The 23,312-nt window shown below is 35.7% G+C and overlaps 1 protein-coding gene across 3 annotated transcripts in view; it reads left to right on the forward strand.

The window, feature by feature from the left end:
• The window catches only part of LOC121323104 (zinc finger E-box-binding homeobox 2-like), a 76,668-nt gene that overhangs the window by 51,095 nt on the left and 2,261 nt on the right, over positions 1-23,312 (forward strand). For 2 of the 3 annotated variants that reach the window (XM_041263889.1, XM_041263890.1), the window contains 7 exons: positions 4,946-5,203; positions 11,558-11,629; positions 13,786-13,974; positions 14,760-14,974; positions 17,160-17,268; positions 17,692-19,670; positions 22,731-22,911. In XM_041263889.1, coding sequence (XP_041119823.1) covers positions 4,946-5,203; positions 11,558-11,629; positions 13,786-13,974; positions 14,760-14,974; positions 17,160-17,268; positions 17,692-19,670; positions 22,731-22,911 — 3,003 coding nt within the window. The remainder of the gene's footprint in view (positions 1-4,945; positions 5,204-11,557; positions 11,630-13,785; positions 13,975-14,759; positions 14,975-17,159; positions 17,269-17,691; positions 19,671-22,730; positions 22,912-23,312) is intronic. The other variant, XM_041263891.1, reaches the window with a different exon arrangement.

Genomic DNA, 23,312 nt, shown 5'->3' on the forward strand with positions numbered 1-23,312 from the left:
CATGGAAGCACAGAGTTTCATTTTGGGGCAGGTTTATCACTAAGCAGCAAGCTGTCATTTCATCTATAAAAGGTATGGTTTTCTTTGGGTACTCTTGTAACATACAAAAAATCCTAAATGCAAGGATTCAATTGGGGTATATATCATTTACCAGTACTAAATTATAGAAAAAAAAAAAAAATATATATATATATATATATATATATATATATATATATATATATATATATATATATATATATATATATATATATATATATATATATTTATATTTTTAACCAATGTTTTATTTTTTAACGTGCAATTTACTGTAGTTTCATTTCATATTGTATGGTGCTGATTAGGTAGCATTTAAAGAGGAAGGTGATTTCCTTCACCTTTCCAGTTAATCAAATTCAGATTCAGCAAGTCTGCTAAACAACATTTGCATCACAGCTGCATAACATTTTATGTATCACTTCCTAAAAATAATAGTATTTTCTTAAGGTGCTTTATTCTTAATTATGGTGGCCTGTAAGATTATTATTATTGGGTGTTCCATAGCATTTTTAAAACATTTTCCTGTTGTATATTGGGTGGAGAATTGTACTTCAGCTGTTACTGTTTGTGTTGAGGTTTGGTGGGTAAATGCAGGGAACTGGCCTGTGTTTGAAAATACAAATAACCCAGCGTTTAGATGCTGTTTGTTCTAGTAGAAACAAAATGATAAAGAGAATGATGCAGGCTATTCTCAGAAGACAAAAATGCTAGAGAGTCTATGGAAGTTTTTTGTCTGTTGGAAATTATTTTACGATATAGTCTTCATCTGTTCAAAGAAAAGCACACCGAAGACTTAATATTGCAGGGAAATACTGTGCTGGGTTTTATTTTATTTATTTATTTGTTGGAATGAAAAACAGGTTTGCGTTTAAAAAGCACCAGGCAGCAAAACAATGATTATCATTCTTTCCTTCACCCCCTCTACTCCCCCACACAAATAGTCATTTTGAAAGGTACTAGTCATCATAATCAATATAATATTCATTATTAACAACTGCCCTCTTCACTTTTTTAACTAAATACCAACATCATACAAAGAATAAGGGCTAGCTAGTTAGAGAGATTTAACTCTAATATTAGACACTTCAGTAAATACAAATGGCATAGTAATTATCTAAAAGACATTTGAATGAAAGAAGTTCAATTTATTTCTGTGAAAACAAATAAATAAACCATACAGGTAACACCATTATGTAAATGTCAGATTTAATAAACTTTGTTGTCTGTGACAGTAAAGGAAGAACACATATAGGACATGTCATCTAAAGAGAATTTGCCCAGAAGTAAATATTGTTTATACATACTTTTAAAACAAACACAAAAGGCAGATTTCTGTAAGGTATGTTATTGTAAGGTACAATAAAGGGTCATGCAGATGTTTACACATATTTAAATTGATAAAGTGAGGGTGGTAGATGTGAAGCCTGACATTCTGGATGTAATACTGTGGTTAAGATACAACATTAGTTAATACATGGAAGTCACTCATAAAAAGGCAACATTTCTTGTGATTAAATAGAACAGTTGTTTTCTGCCAGGTACTGTTAAATGTCATGAATTCCTAGTATTTACAAAACTTGTCTTGGCAAAATACCAGTGATAGCAGTGTTGCAAAAAGGGTGTCTTACTGCTGAACACATTTTTTTTTTTTCACTTGGCATTCAGATAATGCAACACATTATGTTTTCTTGACCTTTTGTTTCTTCTATATCTCTGTGATAGATGTAAATATATTTTCTTTTAACAGCAACTCTGTGTTTTAAACCAAATCTCCACATCTACTAAATAGAGATTGTCCTTGTGTACAGAATGACATGCATGACCCAATGGCAAACATTGCAATATATTGCTTTTGTTTTGGAGGCTATTTCTTTTCTGTTGTTACAACTGTGTTAGTGTTAAAATAAATAAAATACATAATTAAACAGTCAAAGGTACCGGGGGAACATTATTCACTATACAATCTGCATATTTGTTTTTTCTGTATGGTATTATTAATAGCTACACTGTGTGTGAGAGAAAAAATATATATATTAAAAAAAAAAAAACAAGCAACGTAATATTAAAACATTTTGAAAAGTTGGACAGCAAACTTTGTAAGAGTGCACTACTGTTAACATTTTTTGAAGTTTCAGTTATTATAATTTTTTTACTTACCAAGTAAAAGACTTTCCCTTTTCTGTGTCAAAGATATCACATGCTCTCTGTGACGGTTTCACTTGTATCTATAGAAGGACATTAAGCAGTCAATTAAATCTTCTTTCCACCTAAAGACAAAAAGCACTGATGATTAAGTGCTTATGTAAAAGAAGGAAAACATGTGTCTTACCATACCAGTGGAAACTTATTGACTGCTTTTACAAAAACATGCAATCTTGTGACACATACAAATATTTTAAAACCCACCCATTGTAAAACCCACCTAAAATTATTATTAGCAATAAACGTACAGAATATATATGTTTTTGGTACTAAAAACAAAATACAACACTAATCACAGAAAGACTAAGACTGAAACCTGTATTTGGCATTCAGAAAGGAGCTGTGCAGCTGTAAGTGGAGTTGACAGTAGTTATTTATTTAGTTTGAAAGTATTTACTGCTGTTTGCAAGAGAGGGCTCTAAAGGTTGTGAAGCATTGCTATCATACAGTGATGGATGCTTCACGACTGACCCTATAGTGAAACATAACTTCATTGCTTGTTTAGATCGCTCCGATATTTGGAACTCATGAGAAGCTGCTGATTAATTGTGAATCCCCCCCCCCCCGTTTTTTTTTTTTTTACATCCAAAATATTTAAGTCACAGTGCAGTAGTGCTGTTGGTGTGTCATTCCATGTGGTATTCCAGAAACAAAAAAGAAACCCTAAAAGGCATGTTTTTTAGGGAATAAAAGCCTTTTAAAACCTGTCCAGCCTTAGATAATTTCATTCACTCTTTCTAGACCTCTCTTTATTCCCCTTTCGTCCAGAGATCAGTTTTTAGGGGCGGGTTGATAGCTTCCCAGGCCTCCTGGCCTTTTGTTGCAGCCCCCACTGAGGCGGCCCTCAGAACCTTTAGAAAGGAGTCTTCTGCGTGTTGCTAAGAAATGGTTAAATCTCAGTTGCTACAAGGAGAAAAAAATAAATAAAAGCACATTATCAATTGTGCCAAGGTATATCTGGACCACACAGCTCGTTCGAATGTCTCACTTTCTTTCCCTTTCCCTTTCTTTTTTTTTTTCATTTCAGAGGGCATTACCCAGCCTGAACTTGCCTAAACCCTTGTGGTCACACCTCTTGAAAAGGTTTTGTTTCTCCCGTCAATTGGTATTCAAACCAGGTCAGCGGATTCTGTTTACCCCGTCTCCGCAGCCGTTTTCATTTTAATTTGCACCTGTTGTGCAGTTGTTCGGAAGGCAAGTGCAGGCCCGCGGATTATACAAAGATCATATTATGAACAGATATACGCAGTGTAATCTTTTTGTCCCTAGTCTAACCTAGAAAAAAAATCGTCTGGGCTTTTTTGTTCTATTTTTTTTTTTTCCTTGGGAACCTGTCAGTTAAAGTATGTAATATGACTTCAATTTTACTGCTAAAAACGGTCAAACAATCCCTGAAATGCATTATAAACTTAGAGTGACTTAATTTTGTAATCACTTCTCTATAATCCTTTAGTTGGCAAGAGACACTTGAGATAGCCCTGTTCATAACTTAGCAGGAGATTACTTTATTAGGCATACATAGAACTCAAAATGAACCTGAAAATTGTTTGTGCTTTTTTTTTCCATGGGCCGTTTTTCTTAGCCTTGTTCCCATGATGTCATGGTTTTAACTTTTTTCTTTTCTTTTTTTTTTTTTTTGGTACGTGTTTCTTAAGTGTTGGGTTAGCAGTATTTGGCACTGCTGTATGTCTGCATGTGATGCTGTGTTTCTCTAGCTGAGCTAATGCCCCTTGTTTATTACTCTAATCTTTCTTTCTGCTTGCTAAAGTGGACAATTTATGTACTAGCATGTAGGCCGAGAGCCTTGTGAGGCTGACTAATTCTGAAACAGCCACCTTCAATTGAGTTCACAGACCTTATTTACAGGCTGTCTATTTTAAGAAAAGCTGCCATGTGTCTGGGACCAAGTGCTGTGGAATCAAGCGGGCTGATACTTGTGAGTTATTTTAATATTGGTCTTGCCTGTGCATCTTTTTTTTTTTTTTTTTTTTTAACTCCAATGCTGTTAGAGAATTATTAGCAATCCAGAAGAAAGGGTTTTCCACTATTCTAAATGAGAATGAAAAGCAAATCAATAGACCATACAGGCTACCACAAATTGTTAGGTGATGGTCTGTTGCCAGGTAGGTTGGTTGATGGATTTTAAAGATGTTGTGCTCTAGTTGTTTTTACTGACAATGTTTTATATTGTAGTACTTATTTTATATTCCATGGGTATCTGGTGATGGTCTATTGCAGGTGGCTCATTGCAGAAAATCGTATCATTGGGACTCTGACTCTGTACTTTTGTTTCTGAACTCATTATTTGTGCTTCACAGGTTAAATACCATTTAATAGATACTGAAATGCATGAGAATTGGTATAACAGGCAGCTCTACTTTTGATCTAGATGATATGAAAGGTGCTGCTTAATGATATCATCAGCAATTTCTTGCCTCTGAAAATTAGATGCTATTTTGGCATGGCTCCACTACATCTTACTGAACACTGATGGTTTAGGCATTGCAACGAACAGTGCAAAAATGCTGGTGACGGGTGAATATATCAGTGTCTTAAATTATGTTTTTGGTCACACTGGCCTGTAATGAAATAGGCTGTCATTTAAGCATACATTGCAATAGTTATCTGGATGGGAACAACCGCTATTGGACTTTTTATAACTTAAATACTAACTCCCTGCTCTTTGTTGTATCTCTCATTACAGTGTTGAACTATGAGAACGTAGTGGAAACAGGATCAGAAACAGATGAGGATGACAAGCTGCACATTGCGGAAGAGGATGGTCTCCTTGGTGCCCTGGAACGTGAGGGTAGTCCAGCGAGCATGCCCAACCATGACACTTCTCCGTGTGTGAGCCAAGCACTGATACAGAAGGAGGACGAGGAAGATGAGATGAGAGAGAGCGGAGTGGATCACACCTGGCAGGGCAACGAGATGCTGCAAACCTCAGTCGATGGTACTGGTAAGTTCAGTAGTACCAGAACCGGAATCCCTTTTCGTAATATTACCACAAGAGATTTCTCACAATGGTTTGAAATACCATCCATCTAGACAATTATGACTGTGGAACATATAACAGTAGTGACACTTCATGAAATGACAACAAAAAACTAAAGAAAGGCGGGTCATACACGGTTAACGTCAGTATTACAACAATGCTACCCACATGATCAGACAATTAAAACTCATCTAGTAATACCTCTAACATGATGCATACAGACATATGATGCCAAAACATGCATTTGTTATGCCTTTTGTTTGTTTGCTTTATTATTTATGGTGTCTCCAACTCTGAAGATCAAATATGTATTATAACTATTTTTATAAAGATTATTTTGTTATAATCAAACATACTCTGAAAGGAAGGAGTTGGTCTTAGATGCTTGAAAGATAAATACTTTTAATTAGGGGCAGAGAATAGTCATTAAAGGAAGCCAGACTGCTGCAGAAGTCATTAACAATCTTAAATGAAATTTTTATTTTTATGATAGCCATTTACATGTATAATAAGAGTCAATGATTCTTGGGAGCCGTGTGACAGAAACAGAGTGTAGCGAGAACTCATGTAAGACACCCCATTTAAATGAGCCGGTGTGAGCTATTCATTTCTGCTAATGAACTAGCTGTGCAGAGTGCTGAAAGGGGAAAATATTCAGGAGTTTAAAAATGTAATATATAAAAATAAAAAAAGGAATCTAGTTTTAGAGCAAAGAATTTGATATTATGTATATTACTAACATGAGAAGAGCTAAAAAAAAAAAAAAAGATTATGGTTAAAAGTCGTCTTTAACATAATAGCAACATTAGATGAATAACAGAGTATTAGAAAATTGACTAACAAAGGCATTTTGTCACTATTTGTAGCTAAACTATGTGGTGCCCTATTGTCTGCCTTTCAATGTGTTGTATTTTTCAGATAAAGCATTTCTCACATGATAAAATGTTTGCCATGTTTTTAAATCGTGCATTATTTAAACACTCCTTGAAATATTTTTCAAGTTGTTGGGTACTGGGTTTTTCCTTGGTGCCTCACTGCCTACAGTGGTACCTCAGCACATAGCTTTACTCTGAGATAAGCCTCTACTTTTCTCTTGCTTTTTTCTCCTGTGCTTTGGTACTTTGTCTGCAGGATGCAGGTTTTGAACTGAAGAGCACAGTGGAGTTCTTACCGTGCTTTTCCGGTTCCAGCACAATCAGAGTTTTGTGTTTGGAATTGTCCTTGACATTCTTTCATCCCACAATGGGGTGGAAACCATGACATCATTATCACTGACAAAGATTTTAAATAAATCACCTGCATTCTTCTCAGCCTCTTTTCTGCTTATTCAAGGGTTGTTAAAGAAATAAGGAAAACAGGGACTTCTTGTTCTTAGAAAACTCGAATCCAAGAGTAACCAGCAGTATAAACAGGAATGTTTTCAAAATAAACAGGATCGATGACGTTAAATAAACATGTTGAATTATGGTAGGTGAAAGGTGTTCTGGAGTCCTTCTAGGTTTCTATAGGAACCTAAACTTTACCCTACAGTCATTTCATACCACTGCCTCTTTGTAGTTTTTATAGTTAATTTGATTAAGTGTCGTTTAACATGTGCTGCTGTTGAATAAAACTATGTCATTCTTTTATGTCACATTCTGGATTAAGTATAAATCTCAAATAATTTGCATTTCAAGCATCAGGTAAACTTGCAATTATTACTAAAGCATGTTATTGTAGTATCACAGAAATTACCATGGCCCAGATCTAAATAAACAATTTCATAATGCCAGCCACAAGTAAAAGGTAAAAAAGTGAATGACTTTAACACATTTTACTAATCCGCATATATGATACAGACTGGAAGGCTACAGACATGGTATATTTCAACCCAGTCTCACTAGAGAAATGTTAAGAGATTAACGTTTCTGCATTTCTGTTTTCTGGGGGAAAAAGCGATACGTGGGTAACGTTTTCACATTCAACCACAATGCTTTGCGGCAGCTTTTGTCAAAATTGTCTTTTTATGTTTATTTTCTGTGAACATTAGTGTATGGATAATCATGTTTACTTTTAAACCAATTACATTTTTACAAAAATATTATTATTCTTTAGTCCATTCATTTGGTCGTGTTGTATTAGTGCTAAAATATACACTGGCTTTTTTCTTTAGCTATTTACACAAAAACTTGCTTAATATAATTTTAGGGAATGACATGTAAGCACTGTACTTGCATCCAGAGCGCGTCTGCCGATGAAAATAAAAATACATCTAAAAACAAAACAGTATTTGTTTCAACAGAGAATCAGTAGCTTAAAAACAAATAAGCTAAATGCTCTGTGTCTGTCTGTAGTTTGAAATTTGAATGTGCCGCTCTTGCCTATTGGCTGAGTGCCGCAAAACAAACAGAATTGTGGGATATGTGGGATCAAGTCATAGGTATATTTCAAAGATAATTTCCCACAATTTTTTTTCAACTACTGGCTGAGGCAGCACATTCAAATTTCAAACTACACAGATAGACACAGAGCATTTAGCTTATTTGTTTTTAAGCTACTGATTCTCTGTTGAAACAAATACTGTTTTGTTTTTAGATGTATTTTTATTTTCATCGGCAGACGCGCTCTGGATGCAAGTACAGTGCTTACATGTCATTCCCTAAAATTATATTAAGCAAGTTTTTGTGTAAATAGCTAAAGAAAAAAGCCAGTGTATATTTTAGCACTAATACAACACGACCAAATGAATGGACTAAAGAATAATAATATTTTTGTAAAAATGTAATTGGTTTAAAAGCTGTTTTTACCAAACAGCAAGTGGTTTAGCTATTCTGAACAAGTGGAACAAGTTAGCCAGAGAATGGCTGGGTTTACATGCACATGAAAATGGACTATACAGTCTTGACTCTGTGACGTTGTCACGCAAAACAGCAAAACACGCAAGCATGACTTTAAGGGCAGGGTCAATCACTTTCTCACAAGAAAAATAGCTGTAAAAACCCATGGAAACCGGAGCAGTAGCCATGGTTGTGGCTCATGAGGTTTCAGCAGACAAGATCCTGTTTTATAATAATCTTAATATCAAATAATCTCCAGCAGAAAGGCTGTACAAAACATGTACCCCCCCCCCCCCCCCCACACACACACCCGTCTTGTACAAAATGAAGGAATTGATGGCTGCCAGGTCCAGAAGAGATAATAGGCTTATATATATTTTAAAAAATAGAAAAATGTAGTTATATTCTAATTAAAAACATGTATTGTAAAAGGTGGTTCTAGTGTTAATGAAACGTAATTTTTAAATGTTCCACAAATACACACACACACACACACACACACACACACACACACAAAACACACAAAATTTTTACATTGTAAAATGTATTTTGAACATCTTTAATATAAACTATAATTATGTGTGTCTGTGTGTGTATGTGTGTTGTGTGTTGGAAAGGTAACCAGACAAACAAATAGCTAATGTGTGGTGTAATTCAAAATGTGCACGGCAACACGTGAATTCATGTATCTTGTTAAATGTTTTTATCTTCATGACAACATATGCAAGTTCTCCTCACGATATTAAAAGTCATTCTTTCCCTAATTAGTATGCAGACAGGGACATTTAAATATTCCCACCCCTAAATCACTATGACTGCAGTAATTTGCATTGTTATGGCCCGACTTGTTGTCCTAAATAATAACTACATGGAAACTCAATTCCTGAGAAGTACGGCCAAAACATTATGAGGAAAACTGTCATGACTTGTCCATGTAAACACCGTCACGGAGGACTAATTCATAATAAGCCTCTACAAGTGCGGATAGAAATTCACAATTTAAGATGTAAAGGCAAACTCAGACATCTTGTACATCGTCATTACAAACATTTGATTAAAAACATTGAGGACTGAAATATGAAAAAAAGCAAATACAGTAATACTTATAGGCCTATTAATGATAAAAGTGTTTTTATTAGGCTACATTAGGCATGATTTGGGCAAACACACTTAAAATACATATTCGTAATCTATATTGATAGACCTAATTGTTCTTGTCTTTTTGTGAACATTCCACACTTGCATTTCAACTCGCCGGTACCCTATTGCTGCATTGACACATTTTTTGTTTATATAATGCTAATTATACATGTGACGTTTCAGTTGGTTAAATAGAATACATCAAACGTGCATTTTTTTAATTTTTATTATTTAAATATAGGAGTATCTTATTGTGTGTCACTTTATTACAGTTCTTGCAAAATTTTTATGAATAAAACAAAATCGTTCTCTTCAGAATATTTTGTTGCTCCACCATAATAAATGAGAAAAAAGGAAAAAGGTGGCGCATATTTAAATTGTAGGCTACATTCTCAGTCTATCTAGAAAATGTACAATTGCTTAATATTGTGTCTCAATGATACACGGTAATGGTACAAGGTATTCTGTTACATTTTAGTGATGCCTTTCACTTGAGACATTGGGTTATGCGGGTCTACAGTACCTTGCACTGAGCATGAAGCTCTTCATGTCACTCGACATCGGCGAGCGAACCTTACTGAACAAAATGCTTCAAAACGCTTCACTTTTCATTTTAATAATTTTCAGACATCATTTCAGAGAATAATGGAGCTGTCTTTGTTTTAAAATGCTCTGTGTAAACATAGGATGAGGAAGCGTACGAAGTTAGTCTTATACTTCATAATACTAAGTTAGTCCTCCTGAACAGGATCATCTCACATCTGATTTGGTACGCTACAATCAGGATCTTGTTTAGTCTGATTTAGCGGATGATCCACCTGTGGTGATTATCGTCTAGTACACTGCAATCGGGATTAACACGCGTACTAACTTTAGTACAAGCAAGTGGACTAAACCTGCCTAATCCACTGGTTAGACGCATCAAGTGGACTAACTTTGGTATGCTGCAGTCGACCCTGACTGTCTCTGTTGAACCGAATACCTTTTTTGTTTTAGCCATATTTTTATTTTCATCGGCAGATGCAACTACAGTGCTGACATGTCATTTCCTAAAATTATATTGTGAGGTTTCGGGAAAATATATAAAGAAAAAAGGCATTGTATAATTTAGCACTAGTACAATAAGACCATGTATGGAATTAAAATGAATGGACTAAAGAATAGTACATTTTTTGTAACAATTTAATAGATTTAAAAAAGCAAACAAGATTATCCATACACTAATGTTAACAGAAAATAAATATAAAAAGAGAATTTTGACAAAAGGAGCCGCAGTGCATCGGGGTTGAAAGTGAAAACGTTACCCACTTAACATTTTTTCCTCAAAGAAAGCAGAAATGCAGAAACGCTGATCTCTTAACGTTTGTCTAGTGAGACTGGATTGTTTATTTTCTTTCATTATTTAGTTGAAAATGTCAATGAGGAAGGAAGTGCAACAGTTTGAACATTACCAGCATTATGCAAAAAAAAAAAAAAAAAGGCAGTCAGTTGCTGTTTTCCCCTCAGTCACTGGTTTTGTGTGCCCTCAGACGGAAAGCTTATGATACTTGTGACTCCATGCTACCAGAAATCACATGAGATGAGCAAGGAGGAACAAACACAATAGCTATATTTATAACCAAAGCCCATCTTCTCGGAAATACCTTGATTTAATTTCATAAGAGATTGTGGGAGTCGTTAAAAGTAAGAGCTGGATAAATTGATTGTCCGTGTTAACCAACAATGCCCTCCTTTTTATTATCTTCAGAATCACTTTAATGACTGGGTTAGGTATTTCTTCGTCAAATATTTAAGTTGTATTATTCACATATCTCCAGTTCCTGTGTAAAACTTTGAGGCTTTTTGAATCATCACAAAAGCTCTGACCAATTCTTTATTTTGATTAATATAGCCAGTACAAGTCAAAAAAAATAAATTTCCTGTTTTAACTATGGATCTGTTCCCATAGTTTCTTCTATCTGAATCCATCTAGATTTCACCATCACATGGGTACAAGCAATACTATTGTTCACGCCTGCTTACTATGGTAGACAATTCTTGTATTAATCTTTACTTTGCACCCCCAAGTCTCCAGTGTTCCCTCAAGCTCTTTTACTGCCTGCCGTAATGTTTAAGGCAAATAAGTCTCTGTCTGGCCCGTATGATACTATTCATTAAGAATCCTGAACAAAGCCATTGTAGACCAGCACACAGCCATGCTTTCATTTCTTTGTACCTTCGGCTGAAGGCTTCATTGTCACTTTGGTTGTTTTGTACACTATCCAGTACTGAATGTCTGCCTCTCTCTCTCTCTCTCTCTCTCTCTCTCTCTCTCTCTCTCTCTCTCTCTCTCTCTCTCTCTCTCTCTCTGCTTTCACTGTAGATGAAATGAAAGATGAGTATGACACTATGGGGCCTGAAGCCACACTTCAGACCATTGGAAACAACGGTACAGGTAAGTTGACTTCACAAACTTAAATATGTTTGCTAAACATAATGTTTTCACTTAATTATTAAGGTTCTGCAACTCCATTGGCTCTTGCTCTTGTGAGTTTTGGTGTTTTGAAAGAACAACTCTGTGTCCACAGTAATAGCTATTACTTTTAACAACATAACATCTCTTTATCCAGTATTACCAATTTTAGTGTGCACCATTATACTTTATTTGGTGGAACTTTTTCAAGGGAATTAAACTTGTGTCACCTAAATTGCAATGCAAATAAGTAGCTTAAATCTTAGTAGCCATCTTTGTTGGGTGTTCTGATTGCACTGGGGTTTATTGGTCTCAAGTAACTGTTTAAATATTTAATTTTAAAGTGTTGGCCTAAATTAAAAAATGTTTAATTTATGCACTTTGAAATATGATCAAAATGAACATAATTCGTTACAAACCAGAATTGATGTAACAAATACCGTTAGTCGAGCCTTAGTGCCTAAACTGAATACAGGCTGTCAATAATGTATATACAATATCATCTTTTAATAACTGAGCAGACACTGGAAGGGAGACTCCTTTAATGAGGGTACAATGTATTTAGTAGACTAGTTTTAGTGCCTTACAACACAATTAGACTTTTTAGACAGGTTGACATTTTCAAATCATTTTTTTGACAATGATGCAATCCATTACCTTGACCTTTTACACAAATTGGATCATAAAATATTTACAACATGATAAAATGCAATCCACTTTAAATACTTTTGAGAGTTCAGACAACTATCTAATGAACAAGTAGTAATAATAATAATAATAATAATAATAATAATAATAATAATAATAATAATAATAATAATAATAATAATAATAAAAAAATGAAAATTAATAATCTTGTAAATTATACCTTATTTGCCAATACAAGGATTTTAATTTGCTAGATTGAAACCTTAAGAAGGGGAAAAACCTTTCAGATTACCATACAGAGGAAAACAGAACTAAAACTTGGCAGGTTAGCAGGACAGGCAGTTTTTGGCCTATAATCAGTATGTACCAATGAGGGCCTGTCATTTCCTGACTGATGAAGGTTGTGGTATTTTATTAGCTTTGTTTGCGATTGGGGGCAGCTATCTCTATTTTGCAGATCTGAGTTCCCGCTAGAGCTAAAACTGAAGACAAAATTCAAAGAAAGAGTTGGTGTCTTAAGCTATTTTGAGTTTCTATTCCCTTTTTAATTTAATGCAGTAAATTTGAAATGTTACTATGCCTGACTATACTTTAGATTTAGATTTTGTAATTGCTCTTGTAATCGTTCTAATCCATTTATTGTACTGACTACATGCTCTTAGTGGACTTTACTCATATAAGCAAATATTTGTACTATAAGTTTAATTGATATCAGTCGAATTCGCTCTTAAATGTAATTATTTACTGTATTCCTTATTTTGCTCTTAATTGAAAATTGAAATTGATTTTCTACTGATTTTACTGTACTTTATAACTGCTCTTATCTGTAATGTGATATTCTATAATGTGATATTTTGTAATGTGATACTTTGTAACAACTGCAAGTTGCCCTGGATAAGGGTGTCTGATAATAATAATAATAATAATAATAATAATAATAATAATAATAATAATAATAATAATAATAATAATAATAATTACTAGGAAAAAACGTAGGGCCTTTTAATACCGAGCCGAAAAACTTTGAAGCATCAAAAATAGTCATACATATCAGTGTTAATGCAGTGAGCCAAAACTAAAAAAGTATATCTCTGGATACTCCTTGAGATTTATAATTTAGCCATCGTAATCAAATGTGTGTTCATTTGGACTATGATGAGTGAACAGTATTTGGCAACCTAAGCAAATCTGATTTTCCCATAAACATTTGTAATGTAAATAGCAATATATTTAAAGGAAAAAGATTATCTTCAAAAGCTTTTCCAGCGCTTCAGATGGTACTCTTCTGAGATTAGCTCATATTTCTTAGTTTAGTAGCCATTATCTGACAGGATAACACAGTAACATAGATGTATACTTCTAAAACTACTGCCTTAATGGTTTTCTTTGTCACATTTAGTCACTTTTAGAATTGTGTTTCCAATATGTTACATAATAATGTCACATTTTTCAGTCAAATGATTCATTGCTGTTTCTTTTTCTCTTTTCAGTTAAGAATGGAGATTGCACTTCAGAATTTGAGAAGTATTTTGCCAAACGAAAGCTAGATGCTGGAGAGAGCCATGTGGTCAGTATTGCTGAGTACCTGCAGCGAGGTGATACAGCCATTATTTACCCAGAAGCCCCCGAGGAATTGTTCCGCCTTGGCACACCGGAGGCCAATGGGCAAGAAGAAAATGGTAAGAATTTTAGAGCACATACACAACAGTCGTACTGACACATGCAGCTGTTGCCAATATGAATTCATCACATGCCTGGGTGTTTACCTTCAAACTTGAAGAACAGCTGCTGAAGCTTGTAATCAGAGTGCACCTCAAACTTTCGATAAAAAAATAAAATGGTGAGACACAATTTCTAGATGTTGAATGCACAATAAAGAAATGGTGGCATTTAGAATTAAAGTCATTTCAAGTAATGTGCATTTTTTTACAAACTATATCTGTATCTGATACTTGAAGTTCATTACTTTAAATAGTTATAGTGACATTTAAATGAATGGCAGATCTTGATAAAAAGTTGCTGTGCTATTGAAATTTTGACAAGCTTTAAAGCAATTCTTAGCTATAAGCCATTTAGCCTTGGGAGAAACAAGTACTGGTAATGGTGTGGCTATAGCAGATTAGAATTTGTCAAAGTGAGATAAAATACATAAAGGTTTCAATTTAAAGTTAATTTTCATTCCACAATAGATCATTTGGAACAAAAATAAAATAAAAATTCAACTGAATGAATGCAAATGCTTAATTGATTATGCTGACAGACTGTAGGTGATTTGTACTGACTTCACCAGGGTGTGTACATTCGGGGGTAAAGATGCCAGCTTGAGACGATGGCACTCTGCAGAGCAGATTGCAGAGATACCTCCCATACCATTCCGGGCAGCAGGCCCATTAGCTGCCACTGATTCGCTGACCTTTTGGCCTGTTTTTTCTCCCCCCGCCCCCTCTCCATTTACTCTATGTAGACCTACCACCTGGAACTCCAGATGCTTTCGCCCAACTGCTGACCTGCCCCTACTGTGACCGGGGCTACAAGCGCTTGACATCACTCAAGGAGCACATCAAGTACCGTCATGAGAAGAACGAGGAGAACTTTGCCTGCCCCCTGTGCAACTACACATTCGCTTACCGCACCCAGCTTGAGCGACATATGGCCACACACAAGCCTGGGAGAGATCAGGTGAGGATTATGTGCTGCTTTTAAAAAAAAAAATAAAACATAAATATTGTGATTTTCTTCTGATGCACGATAATCCCTTGGAGAAAAGATATAATTTTGATTGGCAATCATTATAAATTTTTCATGGCATTTTGAAGATGCAGATCTTTAATGTAATAGCTTTAATTGAGGCCTAAATGGTTTTTTGATGGCCTTCTCTGATATGATTTAGCAGTCTTATGTTCACGATCGAATGATTGTGTTAATTTCCAATTTAGAAATTGTAGCTGTTTAACTTCAATTTACTTTAAGCTTTTATGTTCCTTAAAATCTAACTAAAACAGCTTATTTTTAACTATATTTTATTAAACATTCCCATTTATTGTATGCACCATTTTTAAAATGCAGAGGCTGTAGAGAATTCACTAAACCAGGCCGCTATTATACTTGATATAAAGGAGTAAAAAGAATATATGCAATAAAAGCATTCCAGGTTACATTTGCATATCCAAACCCAATAAACAATATGTAGATTGCTTCTCATCTTCCTATCCATTTTCATTCATGGTTCCTTTTCATAAGTGCGGCTATAACAGGTGGCTTCAGATACTTCGTTTAACTTTCTCAAATGAAACATGCTTAGTCTAAAATAAAATTTACAAAACCATTCATGCTATGCGCAGAGGCCTATTCTTGTGCTCCCTAGAGAAATTTGCCTGAAAACTGATATTGATATATAAAGTGATACAGTTTTATTGTAAATCACTTATTTTAACATTTGATATACCATTTATGCAGTCTTCCATATTTTCTGCAGTTAATTTTGAGCCACTAAAGATTTTTTAACTTCAAATTGAATCATTTTCTTGTACAGAATTAATCCAGTGACCCAATCTCCTTCAAAATAAATAAAGCCTTCTCACCCGTCCATCTTAAAGTGAATAAATACTTTATTTGAAAAAGTATAATGTTTTCATATGGGTTTCTATACTTTATCTGTTTAAAATGTTTCCTGGAGAGCAAAAAAAAAGTTGTTTGTACCAAATATTTCCAAAAAGACAAAAAGGAATTATAAAGCTACCCTTTCTGCATGCGTAACATCCCTTTACACCCATGAGTTATGGAGAATAGACCCGGCATTGCAAGATCCCCTCATTTGCTTGTGGCATTTACAATTAGTAAATTAAAATTATTGTATCATATTAACAGTGGCACAACTAAAGTTTACAGTGGTCCTCTGAGGGAAATGGGGGGAGACAAAGCAGCTGTTGCTGTTTGTTTATGCAACTCAGCAACTCAGCAACATACGTCCCTCATTGGCGCTTGGCGGGCCGGCTTCTGCTTGATCTTTGAAGGTTGCTGCTGTTTGAACAAACCTCCCTGTGTCCTGTGTAACACCATCTGTCTCACCAGGAATGTGGGAAGAGTCAGCACACCCCAGCAGTTGTTAGCCTCTATCTGGGGCTGTTTCCTTGCTAAAAGTCTTTGTATTTTCTAACTGTTTAACATGCTCACCTCCCACCTTAAGTAATGTGGCAGGCAAATATATTTGTATTCAGAATACAGATTTGTGGTTCATTTAAATTGCAAATTTCTAAACACCAACTTATCGTCATACAATATTTCGTCAAACAATATTTCATATATTAATATATATATATATATATATATATATATATATATATATATATATATATATATATATATTATATAATTTCTAAATTTGTTAAAATAGTAGCATTTATGGTAGTATGAGATTCTCTTTAGTTTAGAAAGGAAAAGTTTCATGCTTTGATGATTTTCACCAAAATAGCTCTCATTGTCCCTAACTGTAAGGAACATCCCTGGATTTTACACTGGGCATTTATGACCTGATGGTGGTTAAATTTAAAATCTAAAGAAATCTAAAAATACAACCCAATTTATAAAAGAATAAAAAAGTCCCATTTTGTTTAATTTGCTAGCCAGGAAGTTGAAAGGCATGTGATTCACTCTGTTATCATTTCCTCTTTTCTACTGTCTCCTTGGTGTTGGAAGTAGAAAGGCAAAATGTTTTGTAGTAAGCAAGCCATTCGGCTGGTCCGCAGTAGTTATCCGTGCTTGTTTACAGAACTAACTCTCTCTCTCTCTCTCTCTCTCTCTCTCTCTCTCTCTCTCTCTCTGAGTTGTTTGTGTAAAGCTGATGTAAATACCTTCTCTTCAACAGCACCAACTGCTGAACCAGGGAGCTGGCAATCGCAAGTTCAAATGCACAGAATGTGGCAAGGCCTTCAAATACAAACACCATCTGAAGGAACACCTGCGGATTCACAGTGGTGGGTAGCAGGGGTGCTTATTCACAATCTTTGAATATTCATTACCTTGATTTATGATTGTTCAGTTGTTCATAGGAATTATACTTACAGAATTCATTAGATTTTTTTTTTTTTTTCCTACTGTCCACGAATGACTCACCTTTACTTTGTAATGCAATTGGCATTAGTAACTTAGGCCAAAAGGGGATCCTGAAATAATGGAAGATTTCCCTAAAACTATTTTTAAAACAATTGAATCTAGTAATTGGCATTCTGTGAGATAGAAATGGCAACTATTACTATTGCTTTGTGTTTTTTTATTAGTATATGTACAATACAGGATGTCTTTACTGTACAATTTTCTTGCTGTTGTTTATGGAATATATTGATTTTTTATGTAAAAATATATAGTAATTAATTTTAATTACATGCTTTTCTTCTTAGGTGAAAAGCCATACGAGTGCCCAAACTGCAAGAAACGCTTCTCCCATTCTGGCTCCTATAGCTCGCACATCAGTAGCAAGAAATGTATTGGCTTGATCTCGGTGAATGGAAGGATGCGGAACAATATAAAGACGGGTTCTTCTCCTACTTCTGCTTCATCTTCTCCCACTAACTCAGCCATCACACAACTCAGACATAAGCTGGAGAATGGCAAGCCACTTAGCCTACCAGACCAATCAGGTCTTCTAAAAATTAAAACAGAACCACTAGATTTCAATGACTACAAACTCATTATGGCCTCTCATGGGTTTGGTGGGCCTGGACATTTTATGAATGGAGGAATGGGGCCTACTAGCCCATTGGGAATCCATGCTTCATCTCAAAGCCCAATGCAACACTTAGGGATGGAGGCACCACTAATGGGATTTCCTGCCATAGGGAGCAATTTAAGTGAAGTGCAGAGGGTCCTCCAAATTGTGGACAACACAGTATCGAGGCAGAAAATGGACTGCAAACCTGATGAGATCTCAAAGCTTAAGAGTTACATGAAGGAACTTGGAGCTCAAGTTGAGGAACAAGGACAAGGAGTGACTTCTCCTGATGCTCCACCTGTTGGTCTTCCAGTGGTCAGTCATAATGGTGCCACTAAAAGTATTATTGACTACACACTAGAAAAGGTCAATGAAGCCAAAGCTTGCCTCCAGAGCTTGACCACGGACTCAAAGCGACAAATTAGCAATATTAAAAAGGAGAGAATGAATCACATATTAGACCTAGGTACTGAAGATAAGATGCATGAGAACAATAACCTCTTTACTCCCTTCTCTTGTCAATTCTGCAAGGAGACCTTTCCAGGTCCAATTCCCTTACATCAGCATGAACGCTACATGTGCAAAATGAATGAGGAGATCAAGGCAGTACTACAGCCCAGTGAGAACATGACACCCAACAGGCCTGGGATGTTGGGAGAGAAACACGCTCTCTTACTTTCTTCCATGCTCTCCGAGAAAGTAGTGACAAGCCCCATCAACCCTTACAGGGACCACATGTCTGTGCTTAAAGCATACTTTGCCATGAACATGGAACCCAATTCAGATGAACTACTGAAGATTTCCATAGCTGTTGGCCTCCCTCAGGAATTTGTGAAGGAATGGTTTGAGCAACGAAAAGTTTACCAGTACAACAATTCCAGAACTCCACCAATGGAACGGAACAATGCAGAGGTGGCGCTGGCTGCCACCAACACTCCCACTAAAGACACTATGTCAGCCAGGTCTCCTATACCTTTAGTAAAGCCTGTGGACTCTATTACTTACCCATCCATAGCAGAACTCCATAACAATGTTAATAATTGTGACACACCTCTCAGGCTTACAAAACCATCCCAGTTTACTGGTGGTAAACAAGTTGGTGAAAAGTTGGACCACTCCAGGAGCAATACTCCTTCCCCTCTAAATCTTTCCTCCACCTCTTCTAAAAACTCCCACAGTAGCTCTTACACTCCAAACAGCTTCACTTCAGAAGAGCTCCAGGCGGAGCCATTAGACTTGTCTTTGCCAAAACAAATGAAGGAACCTAAAAGTAGTATAGCTGTAAGAAACAAAACTAAAGCTAACAGTGTTAACATTGACCATAACAGTATTTGTTCTCCATCTGAGCACATAGAGGAGCCATTGAACTTGGCCTATCTCAAGAAGGAATTTGGTTCACATGACAACCTTGACAAAAGCACTAATCAATTGTTCAGTATTAACCCATTTGGTGCCAAACCTTTGTACTCATCACTTCCACCACAAAGCGCATTTCCCCCAGCCACCTTCATGCCCCCAGTTCAGGCAAGCATCCCGGGGCTGCGGCCATATCCAGGGCTGGATCAAATGGGCTTCCTACCGCACATGGCCTATACATATGCAACTGGAGCAGCTGCTTTTGCTGAAATGCAACAAAGAAGAAAGTACCAAAGGAAACCAGGTTTCCAGGTAAATATTCATTTCTGTTGAACAAAATGTTTTTTTTTTTTTTTTCATGCACATTCTGTTATTGCTGTACAAGATGAAAAAAAAAAAACGCTCACCTGTAATACGCACAAACCAGTAAAGCACAGAATATTAACAGATGCTATATAAATGTTGAATTTTAATTCTTCTGTATGCTTCATTAGTGGTATCACCATATAATGAGTGTTTTAGAGGTTATAATGTGAGATGTAGGTGTTGCCAGACTGTGCTGCACTGTCTCTCTGCACAAAAGTGACAGCATTGCTTTGCCAGATGTTTAAATTCTTCCATTTTAACAGTACATCTGCCCTCTTTCTGAATGTGTTTCAGCCAATTTAATCTTGTTCAGGTATTAATTAGTGAAAACTCAGTGCGAGTGAAATGTAATATCTGTGTAAAAGTGAAGGTGTGTTAGCATACTTAGTTTTGCTTAGCTGACTGATGTCTTTCGCCCATGTTTTTAGAAAAAGCCTAAATGAGATTCAACATGCAGATTAATAATGCACAGCTTCATGTTCATTACCGCCAAATGCTGAAGGCTGTTTAACATAGAAGGAACCATTTTGATAAAAAAAGTATTAATAATGTTTCCTATTCTAAGTTATTAAATTAGATTTTAAAAATACAGCTACGGGCATTTAGCTCAAATTGATTGCACAATGATAGTGCTTTATTCAGTGTAGTAATGTCCTCAGTATTGTCAGGCCATAGCAAGCGGTCCTAATGAGGACACTCCTGCTACTCAGTTTTGACCATTTGGTGCACCTCTTTGATTTAATCATAATGAGATAGAAATTAAGAGACTGTGACAATGTGCCCTGCGTAATCTTTCACTTACTATTATTATCTTTTAATGTTAGAATATTTTTCCCCATTAATTTAAGTTAGCCTATTGGGTTAATCTTCCAATGGAAGAAAAAAAAAAAAATATATATATATATATATATATATATATATATATATATATACACACACACACACACACACACACACACACACACACACACACACACACACACACACACACATTACCGGTCAAAAGTTTTAGAACACCTCCATTTTTCCAGTTATTATTGAAATTTACACAGTTTAATGTCTCAATGTACTCTGAAATTAAAGCATAGAACAAATAAACAATTGGAGATAAAAAAGAAATCATGGAATTGTTTTGTTTAGCAAAATTTAATCTAAATTTTTGACTCATCAAAGTAGCCACCTTTTGCAGATATAACAGCCGAATACACTCGTGGCATTCTTTCTACAATGGAAATCAAAAATTGTTCGGAAAGTTCTTCCCAACACTGTTGCAGAAGTTCCCACAAATGTGTTGCATTTGTAGGTTGCTTTGCTTTCACCCTTCTGTTCAGTTCATCCCAAACCAGCTCGATGGAGTTTAAGTCTGGAGACTGTGCTGGCCATTCCATGATTTGAAGCCTACCGTCTTGTTCTTTTCTTCTAAGGTAGTTCTGACATAGCGTGGAGGTATGTTTTGGGCCAACTAGGCGTATACCAGAGGGTATTGCATGGCGCTGCAAAATGCTCTGGTAGCCGTTTTGGTTCAGGGTGCCACTCACTCTGTGCAAGTCGCCAACTCTGGATCCAGCAAAAGAGCCCCAGACCATCACACTTCCTCCTCAGTGTTTGACAGTTGGTGTCACACATCAAGGAACCATCCTTTCGCCTACTCGACGGCATACAAAAACCCTGCTTGCTGAACTGAAGATTTCAAATTTTGATTCATCGGTCCATAAGACCTTCTTCCAGTCTTCAGTAGTCCACTGGCAGTGCTTCATGGCTCAGGCAAGCCTCTTTTTCTTATTTTGCCATCTTAGCAATGGCTTTCTTACTGCCACTGGACCTGTCAAACCTGCAGCTCGAAGTCTTCTCTTCACAGTTGAAACTAAGACTTGCTTACTTCGACCAGTGTTAAGCTGTGCTTGAAGCTGTTGTCCTGTGAGCTGCCTATCACGCAAGCTGTTGACTCTCAGAAACTTATGTTTTTGTCTTATGTTTCTGTTGTGGCTTTGGGTCTGCCAGACCTCTTTCTGTCAGAGTTTCCTCCAGTGTCCAAGTGCCTTTTGATGGTGTAAGAAACTATACTCACTGACACCTTGGCTTTCTTTGCAATTTCTCTAAAGGAAAGACCTACACTTTTAAGGGTTATAATGATCTGTCTGTCTTCCTTTAATTGCCTTTTTCTCACCATTATGATAGCAATATACTACTTCCTGCAGTACAATACTATCCAAATAATGCTTAAGAGGGTGTAGTAACACAGTCTGTTCCAACACTGCTTTTATACAGGCTGAGGGTTTATAAGTAATCAACAAAAGCTGGGACACCTGTAGGAATTGTTAGCATCAACTTTCAAAGCTAATTTACTTCCATTGCTGCAGAACAGCTGTAAATTGTTAACCCATTACTTGTTCCCTGAAAAAGGCCTTTTTGTATAACTCTGAAATGTACAATATTTTTCAGTTTTTGGTAACCTAAACTTTTTTTTTTACCCTCTGGCAGTTTACCGCTTACCTTTGTACCATTTCAGGTTATTCACTGGACATGAACTGCTTAAATTTCAATAAAAACTGGAAAAATGGGGGTGTTCTAAAACTTTTGACCGGTAGTGTATATAGAATTAAGACCCTTTGAAGTATAAAATTAAACAGATTTTGAATTCTACCATATGGAATATAGACATGTCTAATTATATGCAGAGTTACACTTCACTGGCAATAACCTGTCTGAACATTCTTTTGATGGAATGTTTCTTATTATCTGACAAAAGTATCAACATTTTTTTTTTTTTTTCTCCCACCATTAAGTCTTTAGTTTTCAGCAACGTGGAGTTTATTACTAAAAAGTGTCTGGAGTACAAAAGCATTATTTCATGAACATGATTAAATGCACCAAGCTTGTGAGGTGACTCCAAAAGGATGTTTGTTAAGATGGTTACAATATGTCTATTCAGTTTCTAAATGAAACACCAGAAGGAGTCTATTTTTAGATGACAGGTGTGGATGTAAAAATGTGGTTATCTTATAGGGGGAGCTGCTTGATGGAACAACAGATTATATGTCAGGCCTGGAAGACATGACAGATTCAGACTCCTGTCTGTCCCGGAAGAAGATTAAGAAGACAGAAAGTGGTATGTACGCGTGTGACTTGTGCGACAAAACATTCCAGAAGAGCAGTTCCCTCCTAAGACACAAATATGAGCACACAGGTATATACTGTTCTAGACCCTTATTTTACCTGATGCCTTTTTATGTTTTGTCTTACTAAACCTTTTTTTTTTTTTGGTAATTTTACTTCCTTACCAAGTTTCTTTTTTAATTGACAGATGGAAATATCCCCCAGAATGATTGATTTTCTAAAACATTTTGAAAAGTTGTAATATTTAAAAAATGTGATTTAAATGTTATTCATATGCAGAGAAACCTGAATTATTAATGTTCTGAAAAAATGGTTTTGTTTGTTTTGTTTAAATTAATTGTATTATAAATATGCTAGTACATGCTACCTTTGATTTAAGGCTTTGGTTTACAACCCATTGTGACAGCTATTATTCCCTGACCCTATCAAAAATGAAAGTTAATATAAACTTAAAAAAAGCTACTAGTAATA

Source organism: Polyodon spathula, chromosome 11 (assembly GCF_017654505.1).
Source record: "Polyodon spathula isolate WHYD16114869_AA chromosome 11, ASM1765450v1, whole genome shotgun sequence".
In the NCBI taxonomy this organism is placed as follows: domain Eukaryota; kingdom Metazoa; phylum Chordata; class Actinopteri; order Acipenseriformes; family Polyodontidae; genus Polyodon; species Polyodon spathula.